The sequence below is a fragment of the Sphaeramia orbicularis genome, chromosome 21 (genome assembly GCF_902148855.1).
Source record: "Sphaeramia orbicularis chromosome 21, fSphaOr1.1, whole genome shotgun sequence".
Classification (NCBI taxonomy): domain Eukaryota; kingdom Metazoa; phylum Chordata; class Actinopteri; order Kurtiformes; family Apogonidae; genus Sphaeramia; species Sphaeramia orbicularis.
In genome coordinates, this window is record NC_043977.1 from 24,224,329 (window position 1) to 24,247,254 (window position 22,926).

General features: G+C 37.2%; 2 protein-coding genes across 2 annotated transcripts; both read right to left on the reverse strand.

The window, feature by feature from the left end:
• Positions 1 to 8,233: 8,233 nt before the first annotated feature.
• LOC115411841 (claudin-10-like) lies at positions 8,234 to 11,160 on the reverse strand. The gene is made up of 5 exons (XM_030124052.1): positions 10,827 to 11,160; positions 9,745 to 9,906; positions 9,572 to 9,653; positions 9,388 to 9,492; positions 8,234 to 9,302 (listed from the first exon to the last, which is right to left on the reverse strand). The coding sequence occupies exons 1-5, from the start codon at positions 11,047 to 11,049 to the stop codon at positions 9,161 to 9,163; spliced, it is 714 nt and encodes a 237-aa protein (XP_029979912.1). The 5' UTR covers positions 11,050 to 11,160; the 3' UTR covers positions 8,234 to 9,160.
• A 4,819-nt stretch (positions 11,161 to 15,979) lies between these two features.
• LOC115411842 (claudin-10-like) lies at positions 15,980 to 18,575 on the reverse strand. The gene is made up of 5 exons (XM_030124053.1): positions 18,365 to 18,575; positions 16,675 to 16,836; positions 16,515 to 16,596; positions 16,325 to 16,425; positions 15,980 to 16,160 (listed from the first exon to the last, which is right to left on the reverse strand). The coding sequence occupies exons 1-5, from the start codon at positions 18,573 to 18,575 to the stop codon at positions 16,072 to 16,074; spliced, it is 645 nt and encodes a 214-aa protein (XP_029979913.1). The 3' UTR covers positions 15,980 to 16,071.
• Positions 18,576 to 22,926: the final 4,351 nt, after the last annotated feature.

A 22,926-nucleotide genomic window follows, 5' to 3' on the forward strand; every position in this document is an offset into this window, starting at 1 on the left:
TAAATGAAAACCAACCAACAAAAACAATGAAATCTGTCCCTACAGATTAACAACATGTTGAGGATAGACAATAAAAGATAATCCTACACAATGTATTATCTCCTAAGGAACCAGGAGGATGCAGAAATGAGTCTTTTTATGTATTTGCAGCATAACAATATCATATTCAATGTATGAAAGACGTATGTCAGCAGTGTTCAGTTTTAGTACAGTGTGCTCTGTTCTGTGATCTTTATGACAACAACAGCAACAACAACAATAATAATAATAATAATAATAATAATAATAATAATAATAAACTGTATTTGTAAGCATCTTTCACGAAACCCAAGGACACAGTACAGCAAAGGATAAAAAGACAATAAATAAAATACAAAGGAAAAGTGCAAGAAATGTAGTACAGGTAAAATGATGGGTATTATTATGGTACATCTTTGACTAGTGGTGGCTTCAACATAAATAGTTTCATATTCACATCCCTCACAGTTACATACAGTTGTGTAAAAAATTATTAGAACATCATAAGTCATCAAAAACAATGGTTATGCAATCAAGTAACTCCTGTGTGTATCATGTGACTAAAACAGACAGAAAAGAAAACATGGAATGCCTAAAAGCACTGTTTTTGTCAGTACAATGCCATAGATATTGATATAAGAACTGAAGTGATTTTGGTTATTATCAAGAAAACCATGGAAAATGGTTAGCTATCAACTCTGAAATTAAACTGTTATGAGCTATTTTTGTTGTTATCATTATATTTGTCCAAACAAATGTACCCTTAGTTGTACCAGGCGTTAAAATGAACAAAAAATTGAAGAAAACAGGGATGGTCTAATAATTTTTTCCGCAACTGTATATCGTCTAATCAAAGTGCTGCATCCAGGAGGAGTTGCTGTTGTCTGGAGGAGGCTGGTTTACAGATTAAGGAGGAGGAGACATGTAAATGTGAGTCAGAGCCTTTGGAAACATAATTCAACTGACAAGACAAGTACAGGTGAAGCTACCAGAAGAGGTTGTACCAGACTAACAAAAGCATTTCAGCTTTTTAATAACATGCATTTGAATTGTCAAGCAAGAATAGCATTTGAACACCAGAAAATAGACTGAGTTTAAAGAGCTGATTTTTTATTACCTCCGCCAAGGAGGTTATATTTTTGCCAGGGTTTGTTTGTTTGTCTGTCTGTTCGTTTGTTTGTTTGTTTGTCTGTTTGTCTGTCCGTTAGTGTGCAACATAACTCAAAAAGTTATGGACAGATTTGGATGAAATTTTCAGGGTTTGTTGGAAATGGGATGAGGAAGAAATGATTAAATTTTGGGGGTGATCGGGGGTGGGGGGGCCCACGGGGGGGGCCACTGATCGTTAGTTGGCAACATAACTCAAAAAGTTATGGACAGATTTGGATGAAATTTTCAGGGTTTGTTGGAAATGGGATGAGGAAGAAATGATAAAATTTTGGTGGTGATCGGGGGTGGGGGGGCCCACGAGGGGGGGCCACTGATCGTTAGTGTGCAACATAACTCAAAAAGTTATGGACAGATTTGGATGAAATTTTCAGGGTTTGTTGGAAATGGGATAAGGAAGAAATGATTAAATTTTGGTGGTGTTCGGAGGTGGGGGGGCCCACGGGGGGGGGGTCACTGATCAGCCTTGGCGGAGGTCTGCGCTCTCCAAGTGCTTCTAGTTAAATATGTTAATAATCCAAGATATCTTTTAAACAATTTTACCTGGTTATAGTATGATACCGTAACAGTTTTCTTTGAGGAGTCATCGTTTTGTTTTAAAACCATCATAATTTAACTTGATGGGTCCATAACACCTTCTTCCAGTCTTCAGTAGTCCACTGGTGGTGTTTCATGGCCCAGGCAAGCCTCTTTTTCTTATTCTGAAGTCTCAGCAATGGCTTTCTTGCTGCAACTCAACCCATCAAACCTGCAACTGGACGTCTTCTCTTTACAGTTGAAACTCAGACTTGCTTACTACGACCACTATTGAGCTGTGCTTGAAGCTGTTGTCTTGTGAGTCTCCTGTCATGTAAGCTGTTGACTCTCAGAAACTTGTCTTCTGATTCTGTTGTGTCTTTGGCTCTGCCAGACCTCTTCCTGTCAGCATTTCCCCCAGTTTCTGAGTGCATTTAGATGGTGAAGGAAACTGGACTTACTGACACCTTGACTTTCTTGGCAGTTTCTCTGTAGGACAGACCTACATTTTTCAGTGTTCTGATGGTCTGTCTCTCCTCTATCATTAATTGCCTTTTCCTCTTTTCCATTTTTATTGTAACACACTACTTTCTGCAGTCCAATACTGTTCAAATAATGCTCACAACGGTATGGTACCAAAGTGTGTTCCAACACTACTTTTATGCAGACAGAGGGGGTTGGAAGGAATTAAGAAACGTTGGGACACCTGGAGGAATTGGTAGCACCAACTTTCGAGGCTTGATCAATCTCCATTGCTGCAGAACTCCTTTAAGTTGTTAACCTATTTCCTATTTCTTGTTCGCCTTTTTGTATAATTCTGAAATGTACATTATTTTTCAGTTTTATTTCACCTTACCTTTTTTTTTTTTTTTTTTTTTTTTACCTCTGGTAGTTCACCGCTTACCTTTGTACCATTTCAAGCTGTTCATTGGACTTGAACTGCTTGAATTTCACTACAAAACTGGAAAAATTGGGGTGTTCAAAACCTTTTGACTGATAGTGTATCAGCCAGCCGATATATCGGTCTACCTCTAATTAAATGAGTCAAAAAACTTCAATATCTACTTTTCATTTTGTAATAATTTGCAGATCTCAAAACCAAGGTTATAATAGTTTTGGATTTTTAATTATAGTTTAGTTTTAATTAGTTTTGACTTTTTTTCTCTAATTCAGTTAGTTTTAATTAGTTTTTAGAGCAGGTTTGCTAGTTTTTATTAGTTATCGTTTTTTTCTGAATGCTTAGTTTTAGTTTAGTTTAGTTTAGTTTTAGTATTAGTTTTAGTTATTTCATATATTTTATCTTCCTCACCATCCTATTCAAAGAAATTAGTGAGGTGCGAATCAGCAGGTTACCCTGGACACTTTATTTGGGGGTCGGGTTAGGGCGGCTCATTGACTGAGCAGAGACACAAACACATGTACAGTACAATGTATAAATTCCCTATAGCAGGTTAGGGAGGGTGCGATCCATACACAACGTCACTTACGTGAAAACAGTGCGAAGATGTGCAAAGCGTGAGAGGAGATGCATAAAGCAGCCAGCAGTAAACCAGATAGAAACATACATAAACCAGCTAACCAGCAGTTAAACCAGATAGAAACATATATAAACCAGCTAACCAGCAGTTAAACCAGATAGAAACATATATAAACCAGCTAACCAGCAGTAAACCGCACAGAAACATATATAAACCACATAGAAACATATATAAATCACTTATAAACATATATAACCCAGTTCATCAGCAGTAAACCACACCTTAGCAGATATCTCATCTCTTAATCATCTATAGTTCCATTATTTGCCAACTTTGCTTCAGTTCAGTTCAGCTAGCTGTAGCTAGTAACATCAAACGTTTTTTTAACATTATAACAGGTTCCATACCTCTGTAATTGGATTAGTTTTCATCCTCCTCTGTTCTCCTCTTCTAAACTGTGCAGTTAAGGGTTTGGAAGGCCTTTTCATGGTGATAAACTCTCCAGTCTTTACCTGGATGCTTACACCTGTCTGACGCTGTCATTTAGCTCCGCTCTGTCTCTGTCACTCACGCACTCACATGCTGCGCAAAAAAAAAAACAAAAAACAAAAAAAAAATGACCCATGCATCACTAAAGTAAATCCCAGACAGGACTGTGCTGCTTTGTCCCAGCTTTAGTCTGTATGTTCCAGGTAGAGTGGGGACCAGTGGCGGCTGCTCGTCTTTCAGACAAGGGAAGCTCATTGTTGGCTTACATCAAAAAAAGAAAAAAAAAAAAAAAGTCAAGTTATTTAAACATACATTCGGCCCTCCGTTCCTTTTTAAGAAAATGGTCAGTGACCTTATCGTACCAAGTAGGCGTCTTTTCCAGGGACTGGACCAGTGTCCTCTGAATGTCCAGCAGAGCTAGGCTGCTTAGATTGCCTTGGCCCATTGTGTTGCGAGTGTAAGACTTCAGCCTTTTTAAACAAGAGATGCTCCTTTCACTCCAACCTAGCCGACAGTATGATTGATTTAACTATCTACAAAACGATATTAAACTCGAACAAGAAATGATTAAATTATGTAACTGAAACAAGAAAACGCTGAAATTATCTTAAATTGAAACAAGGAAGTACAATGAGTGTGTTTTATTTACAGTGCAAGAAATGAACAAGTAATTTCGGAGTGGTTTCTCTCCTGATTTCACAGCAGAATGTGCGGCAGTATGAAACTGAACTGTGTCAGTGAAGGAGTAGATCTCAAACAAGCTGTCAATCAAACGGGATTCAGCCTTTCGACTGATCCTCCAATCAGCACGTGGGATTCTGGCGTCCAGCCTGGCTGAGCTCCGCCCACAGCTCCATTCACCCCCAGAGACCCCCGGCATCCGGGGGTGGGACAACATTGTGGCATTTATCCAATTACCATCCAGTTTTGAGGCAATGAAAAAAAACTGTTCCACTCAGTCCCATTGAAGCCCATAGACGCCCGGCGTCTACAGGCAAATGCACTGAGCAGAGATGGATGAGAAAACAGCGCAACGGGAATGGAGGAGAAGTGAACAACATCGCATCCGTTGATTTGTGATAAAGCTGATTCTGAACGAACTCGTCTTTGAGATGAACGTGTTCTAACATATTTGTAGTCAATAAAATGTCAACACAACCGAACATATTTAACCATTGAATTTTCGTAATTTTAGGGGAAGCCAGGCTTCCCTTGCAGTCTATGAGAAATCGCCACTGGTGGGGACCAGAAGACGACTGGAAACCACCAGTGACCGGACATGACAGACTGTGAAGTGCCCTGTGGTGCTGCTAGCTAAAACTGCTTGAGCGAAATAAATCAATTTGATATCAATCCGACATTGACAAAGACGAAAATGAAGGGAATTTTATCCATAATTTTTATATGTTTTAGTTAGTTTTGTAAGCTCACAATACAGTTTCAGTTAGTTATAGTTTTTTCTTTTAATTAGAGTTTTTATTTATTTCAGTTAACGAAAATGTTTTTTCAATTTTAGTTTTCGTCATTTCATTCGTTTTCGTTAACGATAATAACCTTGCTCAAAACAGCCAATGTTCCTTCAGGTCACAACTGTTCATAGTCAAGGCAGGTCTAAAGCTGCTGTGTTTGGGACAGATGGATGACTGTATTGTCTGCCCACACGTCCCTGTTTATACATTGTATCAGACCAACACATATACCTGAGGTTAAATAAGGATTATGCACATGATTGTGTTTTGGTTTTGATAACACAGTCCTTTTACCCTTTCTTAGAGCGATGGATTACAAGTTCTGCAAATACTTAGTGTCTAACGTCATGCAGGACAAAAAAAGAAATTTACAAAAATGCAAGTTAAACTTTAACACAAAATGTCTGATTCTATAATCTACATTTAAAAAAATAGAATTTAGTATATTCTGGGGAGGTCACCTTGATATGTTTACAGTTCGTTTGTTCAGTACTTGGGACTTCCTCCATTTATTGTTTTGGGTTAGTCTGAAACACTTTGATTGTCAATGTTGCATGTGAGCACAGCACACAAGGATATATTTGCAGTTTATACTATTTTGTCACCAAACACTAACGCCCATATGTCAATCTGGAGACTTGGAGTATTGTGATCCTCCAGAGATGAATAAATGGACCACACTTTCTCAATCAAGCAATCAATCAATCAATCAATCAATCAATGAAATTGTAGCTATATAGAGCCATATCATTACAGGAGACACACAGGACAACAGCTTCAAGCACAGCTCAATAGTGGTCGTAGTATGCAAGTCTCAGTTTCAGCTGTGAAGAGAAGACTTTGAGTTGCAGGTTAGCATGATTAGCATACATAAAATCAATCATGTTTAAGACTGTCCTATAGGAAAATGGTGTTTGATGAATTGTATAAATTATGTTAAAATGATAAAAGGGAGGAATGACGAAGAAAAGTGGAATATGCTGCAATTTCCAATGTTCTCATTTCAAACATGACAGGACATATGAGCACCTGCTGTGAACATGTCAGGCTTGTCCAAACTGACATGTCAGGGTTTTTCCATTTACCTGAAAGGAATACCTCACTTATCTCACTGTCCAGGTATCCCTTTTACTGTTTAAGGTAAAATGTGTGCATAGGAGTTTGCCCATCCAGTCCACATGTGTTTTGTGGATCTGGAGAAGGCTTAAGACCATGTCCCCTGGGGCATCCTGTGGAGGTTGCTCCAGGAGTATGGGGTGGATGGCCCCTTGCTAGTGACTATTCGGTCCCTGTACTGAAGGAGTTTGACCCTGGTCCACGTAGCCGGTAATAAGTCGGACCTGTTCCCAGTGAGGGTTGAACTCCACCAGGGCTACCCTTTGTCACTGGTTCTGTTGATAACTTTTATGGACAATTTCTAGGTGCAGTCGGGTAGGGGAGGGGGTCAAGTTTGGTGGCGGGAGGAGCTTGTCTCTACTTTTTATGGATGATGTAGTCCTCTTGGCTTCATTGAGCAGCATCCTCCAGCTCTTGCTGGGGTGGTTCACAGCCAAGTGTGAAGTGGCTGGGATGAAGATCAGCACCTCCAAGTCTGAGGCCATGGTCCTCTGCTGGAAAAGGGTAGAGTACCCACTCTGGGTCCGGAAGGAAGTCCTGCCTCAGGTAGAGGAGTTCAAGTATCTCGGGATCTTATTCACAAGTGAGGGTAGGATGGAGCGGGAGGTCGACAGGTGGATTGGGGCGGCATCTGCCATGATGCGGACACTAAACCGGTCCTTTGTGGTAAAGAAAGACCTAAGCTGAAAAGCAAAGCACTCGATTTACCGGTCAATCTACATTCCGGCCCTATGGTCATGAACTCTGTGTAATGACCAAAAGAATGAGGTCGCGGGTACAAGTGGCCAAAATAAGTTTCCCTTGCAGGGTGGCCGGGCTCAGCCTTAGAGACAGGGTGAGGAGCTCGGACATCCAGGAGGGACTCGGAATAGAGCTGTTGCTCCTCCACATCAAAAGGAGCCAGCTGAGGTGGTTAGGGTTAGGTGGTCCAGGAGGCATCTAGTGAGGATGGCTCCTGGACGCCTCCCTGGGGAAGTGTTTTGGGCATGTCCAACTGGGAGGAGACCTTGGGGCTGAACCAGGACATGCTGGACGGATTATATCTCTCAGCTGGCCTGGGAACATCTCGGGATTCCCCCGGATGAGCTGGTGGAAGTGGCTGGGGAGAGGGCTGTCTGGGCTTCTTTGCTGAGGCTGCTGCCCCTGCGACCCAGACCTGGATAAGCAGATAAAGACGACAACGACGACAACTCTCCAACAATATATGATTTATGAAAAGTGTTATCCATAGGTTTATGTTTCTTCATCTTACACTGGAAAAAATCTGAGTCGTGAATATATTCTAAAGTGCAGACACTGTGTTGGAACCTATAGCTCAGAGACAAACATTCAGTTCAGTTCAATTTTATTTATAGAGCCCAATATCACAACAAAGTGCCTCACAGGGCTTTACAGAAATTGTTGAATTGATGAAAAAAAAAACAAAAACAACACAATGAAAGTAAACAGTTGGTGAAGCAAATGGATCAATATCCCGGACATCCCCCGTCTTTAGACCTTCCTTCTCAGGCAAGGAATAACTCCAAAAAACCCGGTGGTAAAACAGAAACCTCTGGAAGAACCACAGTGAAGGAGAGATTCACTCCCATGGATGGACAGGCTGTAGATGAGACCAGGACTGACGGACATCCATTTGCTGAAGTAATTCCAGTCTGTAGGGATACAGTAAGGTGAGGGGTACATGCAGACTGCTGAGGGGGGGGGGTCACATTCCTTATGACTAGTACCCATTCTCTAATTCATAGATTTTCCAAGTTCCGTTTAACTGGTGACCAAAATGTGTTAAAGTTTCACTATTTTATTTGTAGTTGTAGTTTTCATTTATTTATTTCATTCACACAAAACACAGAAAAAGAAAATCTGCTTTTTCATGTCAGCAAAATGTGCACATTATTAATGAGAAGACCAGTATTGTAGGCTGCTAATAATTGAGAAAACCACGTGAACAGACGCAAAGATACTTGAACATGTTTGAAGAAACTCATGGTTTTTATTACAATGAATTCTGTTGAATACAGATCAAACCTCTACTAGAATATTATACAAACTTCAAAAAGCTGCCATACCATCTGCTGATAAAAAAAAAAAAAAATTCTAGAACAATAGGAAAAACAATTGCTTCCTCTTTTGTTTGTTTATAGATAAAATAGATGTGCTGTGTATATAAAGTTCTTAATGCTATCATCGCAGATTAACAACACATGAAGCTTAGAATTGCTTACAATTAAAATCATAACCAACCAAGCAAACGTCCCTCATATTGCTACATAATTAAGTATAACATTTAATTTTTACAACAAAAAAAGGCCCAATATGATTTCCCTTCACTATGATTTTCTTCTGTATTTATAGCACAGACATGTTTTTTTGTATTTTATTTATTTATCTAGGCAGGGTCAATGCACAATATACATTAACCTTAAACAGGAGAGCTGTAGTGTGCCAGGTTGTAGCACTAGTGCTAATTTCCACCTGTTGTCCTTGGGCAGGCTGATGTTATCATTAAAAAAGCAAACATTAATAAAAATTAAAACATACACAGAGCAGTACACAGTGCATTTCCATAACTCCATCTATATAAAAATATCATTCGCATCCAACCATTCACTCTTATTCATCCCACTCCAGTCCCTCACACACACACTCTAAGCATGTTTACATTACATTGCGGCTACAGGTTTGGTAACATAAATTTAACATTGAGTGCATGATTAACAAATTATTATTTCTAGTCCTATATGCAACTATAAGTCATAGAAATTCATACTAAATTTTTAACTTGATACTTGTAGGCCACAAATTAGTATCATCAGCTGTCAGTTTTAGTGGTATGTGCTTTGTTTGACACTTTATTTTACAGTATATCTAGATATATATCAGGCTCAAATCCTTTCATACGCACATTTCTCACACAATCCTCTCAAAGTATTTTGTCTGGGAGGATTTGCTGTCATCTGAAGGAGGCCGGGTTATATTTTCTGCTTGCCCTGTCAGGTAGGAAGAGGTACGAGAATGTGAGGCAGCGTCTTTGTAGTTATATAGTTCCTCTCTGAAGAGACACAAAATAGACAAAATAAGACCAAACACATCTAACTGATACATTAGTCTAAATTTCTTTAAGTTCTCATACAAACCTTTTGGTAAAAGCACGTTTGATGGAGTAACAGAATATACTCCCACCAGAAATACAAAGGACAGACCCTCCCCATCCAACAAAGAGAGCAACTCCGAAGTCATACCTGAGCAGAACAAGTAATGTTCACTGGCGGTTTGTCATAAGTGGTCAATTCTGGCCTTTCAAATCATAATGTTTCTTACTTTAGTTCCATAAACATCGGGTCAAAAAACTCTGATGTAATCTGAAACGCATAGACTGAACATCCTGAAAATGAGCAGAAACCTACAAGGGGGAAAAATCCAAACGACATTCATGTTCCATCAATAGAGAAACAATCCAACAGATAATTATACAATTACTACACCACACTTACCACTGAGAATGAAAATGACACCAGCAATGCATGCGATCCTTGCTTTGGTTTTGTCACTTCCACCTATTTTTGTGCACTTCATTCCAATTAGAGCAAATAAACTACCAAAAAACCCTAGACACACAGCTGAAATCATCAGTCCTCTGCAAGCCTGAATGTAACCTGTGGGAAAAGAAAAGAAGTCAGCAAAGTCTGCCATGGACTGAGCTTAAATTCTGTAAATTCTGTATCTTAACATTTCCGATTTCCAGTATTGTCACTTGTAACTATAACTGTTTTAGTATTTTTTTTGTAAAATAGTGGCTGTTTAGGTATAAAACCTTCCATTCAGGTGTGATTTTGTAACAAATATTAGTCAGACAAGACAAGTTATTTATTTTAACTTACAGGGTGGGGAAGCAAAATTTACAATGAACATTTAGTTGTTTTTTCTCAGCAGGCACTACGTCAATTGTTTTGAAACCAAACATATATTGATGTCATAATCATACCTAACACTATTATCCATACCTTTTCAGAAACTTTTGCCCATATGAGTAATCAGGAAAGCAAACGTCAAAGAGTGTGTGATTTGCTGAATGCACTCGTCACACCAAAGGAGATTTCAAAAATAGTTGGAGTGTCCATAAAGACTGTTTATAATGTAAAGAAGAGAATGACTATGAGCAAAACTATTACGAGAAAGTCTGGAAGATACTATTAAAGAAGAATGGGAGAAGCTGTCACCCGAATATTTGAGGAACACTTGCGCAAGTTTCAGGAAGCGTGTGAAGGCAGTTATTGAGAAAGAAGGAGGACACCTAGAATAAAAACATTTTCTATTATGTAAATTTTCTTGTGGCAAATAAATTCTTATGACTTTCAATAAACTAATTGGTCATACACTGTCTTTCAATCCCTGCCTCAAAATATTGTAAATTTTGCTTCCCCACCCTGTATCAAGAAGATAAATATTAATAAAATACATCCACTATAACAATCACTTTTAACTCCTTGATATCTTTTTACATATAAACAAACTGGCTCATTTGTAATGAATGTCAATATAATTAAAAAAAAAAAAAAAAATCCAAACAAACAACCATCCAATGCCAGCATGGAGGGAAAGCCTTTGCAGTCGCTTGTTCCTGCTGAATCAGTGACACAGAGTTTCCACAGATTGGAATAGAGGGCGTTTGTGTTGATCACAGTTCCATAAAGTGAAGCTATCTTCCAGTAGTCCGTATGCAAGGTTGAAGATACCAGTATCCACCCTGAAGTGGTTAAAATAAAGCCCAAAATCTCTGGAAAGACCTCCAGAAACATGATGCTCACACAGAAAAAAAAAGTTAAGTCTACAACTGTGTCCAATAATTAAGCTTATAGGACCTAAAACTGGTCTATAACAGGAACAGGTTTGAGGAAAAGTTAAAGAGGCTCTGCAGAGGTAACTCAATAGGCTGCATTATGTTTAATATAATGTATTCAACAGGGAGGAGTTTGTCCTTAAATGACATCAAGTGGCCAATAGTATATTATTAGCTTGAGACTTCCCCCTCAGCCATAAACATCTGTGATGGAAAGATGTTGTGTACTGAACATGATCTAATGTGGGTATACACACACAGAAAAACCTATCCTAATTTCAGTGGTTCTGAAGTATTAAGTAATATTCCCTCTTATGTGTTTGTACTCACTTGTGATTACTGCGCTTGGGTCATCAGATGTTGCATGAGTTCCAATATTCTCACAAAAAGTTAGAGAAAAATATATTTTTCCATTCTCTACCTGGTTAAACTATACCTTGGACAAATTTGATCATATGAAATTTGCATGAAATTTGGAGAAAATATATTTTACCTCTTCTATGAAATGGTTGTGACAATGTGATTTATCCTTTTTTTGTTGTTGTTTTTTTTTTTTTTTTTTTATTTTTTTGAGCAATATAACAGTACATACAAAGGAACAGAATTACAATGCATTCATTATACATTGCCTTTTATATTATTTTCCCCATGCCCAAACCAACCCCAAGGCCCTCTGAGAAGGAGCAACAGCAGGAATAAGAACACTATAACATAGTCTCTGAGCAGTAGAAAATCAAATAAGTACAAGCGGTAACAAATCTGTTATGTACAAGAATATTAACTGAGCTAATGGAAATAGAAGAAAAAATGTAAAAAAATAAATAATAATAATAATAATAATAATAATAATAATAATAATAATGATAAAAAAAAGTCATAGCTTGTAGATACCTATGCTTACTTTAAAATATTACACATGACATAGCTATATGAAGTGTGACAATAATTGGTAGACAGAATGAATTTCGACAAAAAACAACTACACCTAAACAATAACAAAATAGAGTAGGGTGGAGGTGTGAGATCAGTCTGAAGGCAGTGTTCGTAAAAATCAAAAGTAATCTCAAAAAGATTGTATTTTATTAAAAAAAATTAGTTGAAGAACCTTGTAGTGAGAGCCTAATCTTTTCTAATTTAAGAAAAAACATAACATCCCTATGTTAAAGTGAAATAGACAGGGGTTTAGGAGACTTCTACAAAAATAAGATACGTCGTCTTGCAAGGAGAGATGTTAAAGTTATTATATCAGATGCTATTTGGTTAAAACAGGAGTCAACAGAGAGCCCAAATATCGCTATAAAAGGGCACATATTGATATTTTTCCCCAGAATATTAGTCATGATCATTAAGTAATCACCCCAAAATTTCAGTAACATAGGACAGGAAAAGAACATATGGGTTAAGTTGCAGGGAGAGACCTGACACTTGTCACATTGGTCAACAATATTTGGACTGATTGTAGAGAGTCGAGATTTTGATAAATGGATTCTATGCAGCACTTTGAATTGAATAAGTTGAATTTATTCTTGATAGATAAAGTGTAACTGGGACATCGTTGACCCTGGGCAAAGGTGATTACTGATGTGTAGAAATGAGTATAAATGTGTCTGAAAACATTCTAACTTTATGGATAAATACTTGAGACTCCACAGATACATAAGAGACATTTGTGATTCACCTTGTATTACTTGGAATTTTACTATTACAATTAAAACACAACAGAGTGCTTGATTAACCAGATAAATAAAACAGCAGATTTTTGATAACTTTAGCAAAAGGAAAAACAAACATACAAACTGAGAACTGTAAAAAAATGTTTTGTCATTTTGCAGGAATGTGGGTTAAGTAAACTGGAAAACTCTGATTCAGAAACATGTTCATATATAGAGTCTCAGGCAAAAGCAAGTAAAAAGCAGTTAAAACAACTACTTTTACAATTTCACTCAGAGCTCCCTCTGGTGGCACTTGTACACAATATGGATATAATCATCACATCCCCATCATCAAATTATATCAACAGATATTTGACACTGTGCAGATTTTCCAAAATCCCGTAGTTTCACTAGAAGACACTGAGTTTATAGAAACAAAGATTTAACATCCTGAAATGTTAGTTTTATTATATCTGATTTCAAAAGAAAACTAATATTTGAGACACTGCTGACTGACAACATGCATATACATGTGGCGCTCCACCCTCCACCCACTCTTTAGCCCGTTCCTCACTTATTATATGAGTAAATTAAAACAAACTATTCCTTATGGCATGGGCCCAACGTTGAACAGAAGTGCACATAAAGACTCAGTAGACTTATTATCTGAGATATGTAATACATTTGCTGCTAACTGTGTTTCTGCACTTTATTCTAAACATTTACGCTATTGTCAGATCTGCTGCTATTGTCAGTCTATTGTCAATAAACCTTATACAGTGCCCCTCGTCACTTCCCATCACTGTTATTGTATTTACACTACTGCCACTAAAATGTAAATAGGTTGAATTTACAGTGTCACCTTGATTTACAAGTGCACCAACGTGAATTTGACGATTATAGTGATATTAGGTTTTACAGATATTATCTCCTGCTGCACAAACAAAGTCTGGTCGCTGTCCAGAGGGGAGGTGCTGAAATGCCACAACATGTCAAATATGTCTGCATATGTCAATATTTGTTGGAAATAAGTTCAATATAAGTTACAAGTAGGTTCAAAGCATGTTACTTAGAGGTTAGAAATAAGTTTTGGTTACCCTTGATATTGTCTTGACATATTTTGTCTTATGGGGCTGCAAAGGATTAATGGCATTTCAATTAGCCTAATTTAAATGGGGAAAATTGATTTGCTATACAAGCAAATTGGGTTACGAGCTTGGTCACGGAATGAATTAAACTTGTAAGTTTATATTCTATCTTAGTTTATCTTTTAAACTATTTCATTTATTCTTATTCTATTTTTATCTTTTTATTTTAACTGCATGGAATTAGGGAGTTGAGAAAGAAATGGGATTTCAATTCTCTGTTTGTCCTGTGCACATTAATAAATTGTTAATAAAAAATGAATAAATCTTTGAAGACTCACAAAACTGAGTCTTCATGTCTACTCAGCAAGCACAGGAAAAAGTTGCTTCTTGTTGCGTTTTTAGATAATAAATGTGCAATATGTAATATGTATATAATATGGATAATATGTATCATGCAGGTCACAATACAACAGATATGTGTTTAAAGTATGCAAGACCAGATATGTAAGTAATGAAACATGTCTAATTTCTTGCTGCTAGAATATTTTATAATACATGTTATTTTAGAATACAGTCCATTTGAGCCAGGATAGGGTGTGGCACTCACGAGGACCAAGCGGTTCAGAAAATGGATGAATAGAAGTCTGTTTGGAGACTGCAAACTGACCCTCAAGCAGAACATAAGCTGCAATAATGCTGCCCTCTCTTGACCAGCTGTAATATCATCACATTATCTGCTGCCAAAACAAGAATCCCCAAAATTAATCTGCTCCAACAGATTTTTATTGTCTACAATTGATTTGTGCTTTTATTTGATAAGTGTGTCTGCAACTTAGGATGTATTTTATTACTTAAACAAACAAGGACAACATGAAGGTTACATGCACTTAAAGTTTCAAGAGGCAAAGCAAAAGTTTTTCATAATGTTACATATAGATTTTAACAGCAGAAGAAGGTAGAGAAATTAGCATAAAAGGCAGTAAGATGTTTTCCTTTCCTTAATTATATTACATGCTTGAAGCTAACATCACTGTTCTACAATTTCAAAGAAAATATCTGCTTCAGACATTAACTGCGCTAAATCTTACATAATTAAATAAAATAAATTAAAAAAACAAATTACAAAAGTGCTGGTTAGCTCATGTTTTCAATATATATGATGGTGTGTTATTACACCGGACCTTGGGGGACCGAGCCTTCGCTGCAGCCGCCCCCACCCAATGGAACTCACTCCTACAAAACATCAGGAACTCGGACTCAATGAAAAACTTCAAATCACAACTCAAAACTCACCTGTGCACACCCACATTTTCTTGAGCCCCTTTGTTCTTTTGTTTTCTTTTGTTTGTGAAGCATCTTTGAGTGTCCAAAAAGTGCTATATAAGTGTATTATTATTATTATTATTATTATTGTTATGTTGGTTTATGTACATTTACCAGCAATGCATTTTTGTTCTCTGCAGTGGACAAGTTTCACAGCTTTATTAAAAAAAAAAAAAAAAAGTCAACTAAAACGCTATATAAATAAAATTTCATTGATTGAGTGATTTAATTGGTTTTCCCCTGTAAGTCGCTTTGGAAAAAAGCGTCTGCCAAATGCGTAAACATAAACATAAAAAGGACATTATGTGTAAAAAAAAAAAAAAAATTAATTAAAAATGGATCTGAAAAAACTTGCATCGTGCTTTTTCCAATTAAAGCAATTATTTAATGTAAAATGGTAAAAATGTTTACTTACAGGGTCTCAGGAGGTTATACAATGGATTTATAAATGTTCCACTAGAAAAAAAGAAATGTGAATGTATTGCAATGTGCAGACACTGTTTAGAGGTAGATCTGATGGGTCTGAGACAAACATTCCTTTCGAATAAAACCCATTCTCTCAATAATTCTCAGAATTTCACATTTTCACCCAAGACTTTATCTTAGAAATGACAACCAACCACCCCTTTTGACTTAATTTGTCTTTATTAGTGATTTCAAAGTTTACCTACTTTTGTTCTGGAAGCATTTCACTTGTAGACCAGTGTTCAGTGTAGAAAAACTACTACTATTCCTGTTTAATTCCAGGATCAGAAGGAAGTGAAGTGTGTCACATTTTCACATTTATGCTAAAACTGGTGAGTCTCAAATCAGTATCAGCTTCTATCAGTCTTGTTATATGTTTGTTACCTTATAAATGCTTTGTAGACTGTAAAATAGTACTGACTTAAATCATGAATGATGTTATATTCGCATCCCTTACACGTACATATTCTTGTCAAAGTGCTGCATCCGGACGGAGCTGCTGTAGCCCGGAGGAGGCTGGTTTACAGCCCAGTTGGATGGGACTGCAAATGAGAATATGACACATCACCGTTAATACAGCCTGACTATGACTGTAGAGATAAAAAATGCAGATTCAGATTCATCTTTACATAGAAATCACTGTAATGACCCACCAAATCTGCCACATACAGGACAGTAACAGTATATCTCTTCTGCTCATACAAACCTTTTGGTGACTGTACAATGGAGAAACAGAGAGCAATGCCTCCCAAAATGCAAAGGATAGAACCTGCCCATCCGATAAACAGAGCAGCTCCCAGCTCATACCTGAGGAGGAGGAAATAACCTTTAATGCCAATTTAGTCTAAATTAAGGAAGGAACATTTCGAAATTCTGAAGGTTGTCATGTTTCTTACTTCATTTCCACAACCATTGGGTCATAAAACTCAGAGGTTATCTTGTATGCATACAGTGAACATCCTGAAAGTGAACAGCCACCTGGGAAAATCATGTTAGAGAATAGAAAAAAAAACACACAGATAAATAGACAGTTATTTTAAAATCCGTTATACTTACCACTGAGAATGAAATCTATTCCAGCAAAACAAGTGACCCTTGATTTGCTTTTGCCACTTCCACCTATTTTGGTGCACTTCATTCCAACAAGGGCAAAGACACTCCCAAAAAATCCCAGACACACAGCAGCAATCATCAGTCCTCTACAAGCCTGGGTGTAACCTGTGTGAATAATAAAAATGAAAAAAAAAAAAAAAAAAGAGGTCAACTAAGTGTGCAATGGTCTGTGCTTTGTCTACCCTCTGTCTTCACAAAGTCAGTGAGGTATTGACCTGCTGACCAATTTGCACGTGCAACGTGCAAAACAATTTGTCCCAGTGACCATAATTGTTTAAGGGTGTGTTGTTTCGATGTAGTGGGTCTCACCTTATGAAACCTTCTGTTCAGGTGTGATTTTGAGGAAAACATTACCTTGAGGTTTACCCCTGAAACTAGTCAGCTGTGGCAGAAATTGCCTGAGGTTCTTACTAAATCTCCTTCAGCCTTCAAACTCCAAGGACTGAAGCTAAACATTGACCTATTTGGAGGTAAATGAGTTATTCCTTAGAGATGTGAATAAGTCCCGATTAATTTGGAGAAGCAAGGAACATCTTAACATTTATTAACTAAAGTCGTAGAAGTAATGACCACTAACTCAACCTTGAATTTCCTTCTCTCAACAGCAGGGGGAGACCAGAGCACACTTTGAACTACCGAAACTCTATCACTCACTGAATTAAGTATAAAGCACATTGTTTGCGTCTTCAAAAACTCATTTTGCCAGTCAACATAACACTGTGTCTTATAACGTTCATGTGCTATGTTAGTTGATAGTTTACATTATTAGCATAGCTTTGTAAGCTTAGCTCTGTTTTTAGACAGAAAACAGCTACAGTAAAACCACAAATCTTCATTTTCTGTGTGGTGTCATCAATAGTTGAAATTAAGATCTATTTATAATCATCCAAACAAAGTCAGAACTGTCACAGTTTAATCTGAACTTGATCAACAAACAGCAATCATAGTAAAGATAATAAAATCACATAATTAGATTATACCTCCTTAAGCCTCATAACCAAACTCACTCTGCCATTTCAACATCAGACGCCATTATTTCATTTAGAGCTGTGTCCAGTAGTGAAAACCACATCAATGTTTCTACCTTTAATCATTTTGTCACATTTTTGATACTTTTATTATTATTTTATTATTGTTTTATTATTTGTTGTTTCTTAATGGTTCTCATCTAATCTGGTCGTTTTCTGATGCTTTGGTCAAAGGTCCTGTGTTGTTAGTTTTTGATCTCCATGGGAGACTGGCAAAGACTCCCTACTCCCTCTAGTCATAGAAATCCGTCAGACCATTGGTATAAATAAATTCAGTTTGTAACTCTACAATCCAAAACACTGGCATATTTGGTATAATTTTATAGATCTTTAATATAAACACTCTAATGCAAATTTTAGGTAATTTTTTAATATTTGAAAATAAAAAAATACTCATTATAACCTCTTTAATAATGCACAAATGCACAGATAAATTAGTCAAAATCTATATAAACCCTTCATATCAATACCCTGAGAATTTAAAATTAGTTGAGACTGATAAACAAACACAAATAGTCAACACGATTTATAATATATATAATATATAAAAACTATAATATTTAACAAGTGGCATTAATTGCTGAAAACCAAGAAAAACAACCAACCATCTAATGCCAGCATTGAGGGAAAGTCTTTGCAGCTGCTGGATCCTGTTGAATCAGTGACACATGACTTCCACAGATTGGACCAGTAGGTGTTAGTGATGGTCACAGATCCATCAAGTGTAGACACCTTCCAGTAGTCTGTTGGCAAAGTTGAAGTTACAAGCACCCACCCTGAAGCAGCTAAAATGAAGGCCAAGATCTCCTGAAACATGTTTCAGACAAAACAACTCTAGACTTCAGTGTCTAGTAGTTAAGTTTGAGGATCCTAAAGTTCCCTGACTAGAATAGACTTGGCAGTGAGCTCTGCAGTTTTAATGCATGTGATGATATAATGATCCAAAGCTATTGGCCAATAAGTGGCCAATAGCATTTTCCACTCCCTTACCCAGAACATGTCACTGTGAATGACTCTAAAAGATGCTTTGTCCTGAATGTACCCTGATGGGATTGGCAATGAAATGTGTTACCTTAAGTGTAGGTTAATATACATCCACTGATTTAGTTTCAGATGATGTTAATTAGCCCTTAAAGACCTAGAACTATGTTTGTAGAGACTTCCAAATGAAATCTTCTCTTCATCAAACCTTTCTTACATGATTTGTCATCATTTATTATAATATTATCCTAAAGCAGGAATATTCCTATTTATCTAATTTACAGATCATGTAGGCCAGGCATGTCCAAAGTCCGGCCCGGGGGCCAATCGTGGCCCGCGGTCAGATTTTATACGGCCCACAGCTTTGGTGTTAGAATGTATTATTTATGGCCCGCTTGGACTGTTGAACTGAGTACATGAATCATAAAAGGTTCAAAATGCAGTTTCTCCATTCACCTCATGGTGGCAGCACCACTATAACTCTATCAGGCTCTGTGACCATGCCATGAACCCTTTTCGTTAATTTCTAACCATGGTGCCTGTAAATAAAAAAAACGGAAGTTGACAGTGAGGGCCGCCGCTTCCAGGAGAGATGGGAATTACAATTTTTTTTCACTGAAAATCAAGGCGATTATGTTTGCCTAATTTGTCTACAGACTGTTGCCTTGTTTAAGGAATTCAATGTAAAGAGACACTAGCAGACAAAACATGCTAACGGATACGACAAGCTAGCAGGGAGTGAGCGCTCCGAAAAAGTGAAGCAAATTCAAGCTGCTTTAAACTCACAACAGTGACTCTTCATGTGAACCTGGGAGTTCAATGAATTCACCACCAAGGCAGGCTACCGAGTTGCCAGGTTAGTTGCCTATAACTGCTGGTGTTATGTACTTGGAGATGTGACACAAAATATTACTTTCTGAATGATTTTGTGAAAGACAAGAGTAAGAGTCATATGTTTTCATCTTAAATGTTAACAGACTTTGCATTACTGAGTAATATATGAGTAATGATTACTCATATAAGTCATGTTTAAAATGAATGTGGGGTTACGATTTTTATTAACTTGGAAGTTTAAGATACTCCATATAGTTTGTTCTATGTTATCTGACTCCAGATGTGAAAGGAAGGCAGAATTGTTTTTTTGTTTTTTTGTTTTTTTAAATTTGTTCACACCTGAGTGGCTTAGATTTGGTTACATTGCCATTTAAAAAAATGATATTGTGACAATGAAAATAAAATTGTTGTAGAACAGCGCATTTATATGTAATTTTTACTGTTTAAAAAATGTCTGAAGGGACCACTGGCCCCTGGCAATCTCCACATTATCAGATCTGGCCCTCTTTAAAAAAAGTTTGGACACCCCTGATGTAGGCGTTCATAAAAGTTCAGAGTAAATTCAAAGGAAACCTTGAGTGTTTCTTTTCTGCCCGTTAAAATGAAGTTTTTCCTCACTACTGTTGTGAATCTTAGAGGATTCTATTGGGTGTTTGTGAATTAGTTTATTACAGTTTTTCTCAACTACTAAAACACATTTCACAAAATTTTCCTCAGTTTTTCCAAAACTCGAAACACAGCACACTTTTCTAAAGCCACATAAACAAAACTACACCTTCTCTCTTCAAAATTCAAACTTTCACTCCAAAACAGCTGCTCAAAGCCTGCAAAAATTTAAACGCTACACACATCATTACACACTATAAAAAAAAAAAAAAACAACTGAAAACACAGTGTTCAGTGTGTGAGAATGTTCTTTTTTTCCACAACTGCCAAAGCATATTTTTTTTAGAAACCTTACAGCATCTGTTCTCAGAATATATCACTGTAAAGTATTGGGCCTCCATAGATGTGTGTTTCATATGAACAGTATGTAAATCTACAGAAAATACAGTATGTACACTACTGTACTGGATCACAACTCTATGCAAACACTACAGAGGATCCAGTACACACAACAATACTCATTGAAAACAATGTTCAGGGTGTGATATTTTTTATTTACAGTATTTATCCCACACACATATATTATGAGGCATCACGTCGTTGTACTGGGTCAGGCCACAGGACCTCATCTACATCACAGGCAATATTGTCCCTTGCCAGGCAACGTGGGAAAAACGCCTTGAGTTGACATTGTCATCAATGACTCTGTCCCTGATTTCTTGGAGTCTGATGGTGTTGTTCTCCCGTACCATATCCACAATGAGGGTTTCTTGTGCTGGTGTAAATATGGCAACTCTCCCACCTCCATGTGGCATTCTTTCAACTCTAGAGAAACAAACATGCATTCCAGTACTGACTTGTATGTACTCTACTGTAAAAAACATGCATCTACATCAGTAGAAGCATCAGTGGACATGCTCTGCAATAAAGCAACTGAGATGAAACCAACTGTACTCCACTACAGGGTGGGGAAGCAAAATTTACAATGAACATTTAGTTGTTTTTTTCTCAGCAGGCACTACGTTACTTGTTTTGAAACCAAACACATATTGATGTCATAATCATACCTAACACTATTATCCATACCTTTTCAGACACTTTTGCCCAGATGAGTAATCAGGAAAGCAAACGTCAAAGAGTGTGTGATTTGCTGAATGCACTCGTCACACCAAAGGAGATTTCAAAAATAGTTGGAGTGTCCATAAAGACTGTTTATAATGTAAAGAAGAGAATGACTTTGAGCAAAACTATTACGAGAAAGTCTGGAAGATACTATGAAAGAAGAATGGGAGAAGTTGTCACCCGAATATTTGAGGAAGACTTGCGCAAGTTTCAGGAAGCGTGTGAAGGCAGTTATTGAGAAAGAAGGAGGACACATAGAATAAAAACATTTTCTATTATGTCAATTTTCTTGGAGCAAATAAATTCTCATGACTTTCAATAAACTAACTGGTCATACACTGTCTTTCAATCCCTATCTCAAAATATTGTAAATTTTGCTTCCTCACCCTGTATACTGTAAAAATGTATTGTAGTGACCAACACAGCAATACAGTACAATACCTGTTGTGTTCTCTGAATGCCCGGATAATGGTGGTCCACTGAGAACCTCCTCAGGTTTGGACCAACTCTTAGTCCTGCTTCAGTCATTGTCATGCCATGGACAATGACATGATCAGTGACTGTTGCTCGCATCTCGTCTGTAACGGTGATGCGAGTTTGTCTTGCTCTCCCTCCCGGGCCTGCTCCTCTCCCTCCTCTCACTGGAACTCCTCTGCCTCTGACCATTGTGTTTGTTTGAACCTTCAGCTAACTGTGCACTCTGAACTGGCTTTTATAGGTGTAATTACATCATTTGCAACAAGTGTCTTCAATTTTGAGTCATTGTGTTTGATGTATGAACCCAGGTGTGTTCATTGTGTTCAAATTTTGCTGACTGTGGCAAGTATTTTGCATCACATGAGCTTTAATTTGAGAATTTGAGCAGAGTTTTTTGCAACTTGTGTTTTAGCAAGACAAAATGTGTTTAGATTTATGAAAAAAGGAGGATTGTGTTTTGTGAATTGTGTCTTCATGTGAAATGTGTTTATGGTTTTGGCAAACGGGGGCTACTTTTATTAAATGTGTTTAGAGGACTGGTCATTTGGTTTAGAGAATTGGCTTTTGTGTTTTAGCAATTGGGAAAAACTGTAAGAGTTTGGTCTACACCAGCTCTAAATGTAATGTGTCATGAGATAACTTTTGTTATGATTTGATGCTATTCATTCATTTATTCATTTTCTGAACCCGCTTTATCCTCACTAGGGTCGCTGGAGCCTATCCCAGCTACTTATGGGTGAAGGCGAGGTACACCCTGCACATGTCGCCAGTTCATCACAGGGCTGACATATAGAGACAAACAGTCACTCTCACATTCACACCTATGGGCAATTTAGATTAACCAATTAACCTATCAGGTAGATATGATTTGTTGCTAGATAAATAAAATTGAATTAATTGATTGATTACATCAAAACAGAGAAAACTGAAGAAAAAGTGACATTTTCAGCAACATTTATCATTAATAATGCAGAAATCCAGTTGTCTAAAACCACTGTTTTGTCAACTAGTGAATCAGTGTTGCAAAAAATTAGTTTCCACATTCACTGAAGAGCATCTGAACTTAAAAAAAAAACACACACCTGTCACTGCTGAAAAGCTGAGAAACTGCTTTTTAAAAATTATTAGACCATCAAAAGTCATCAAA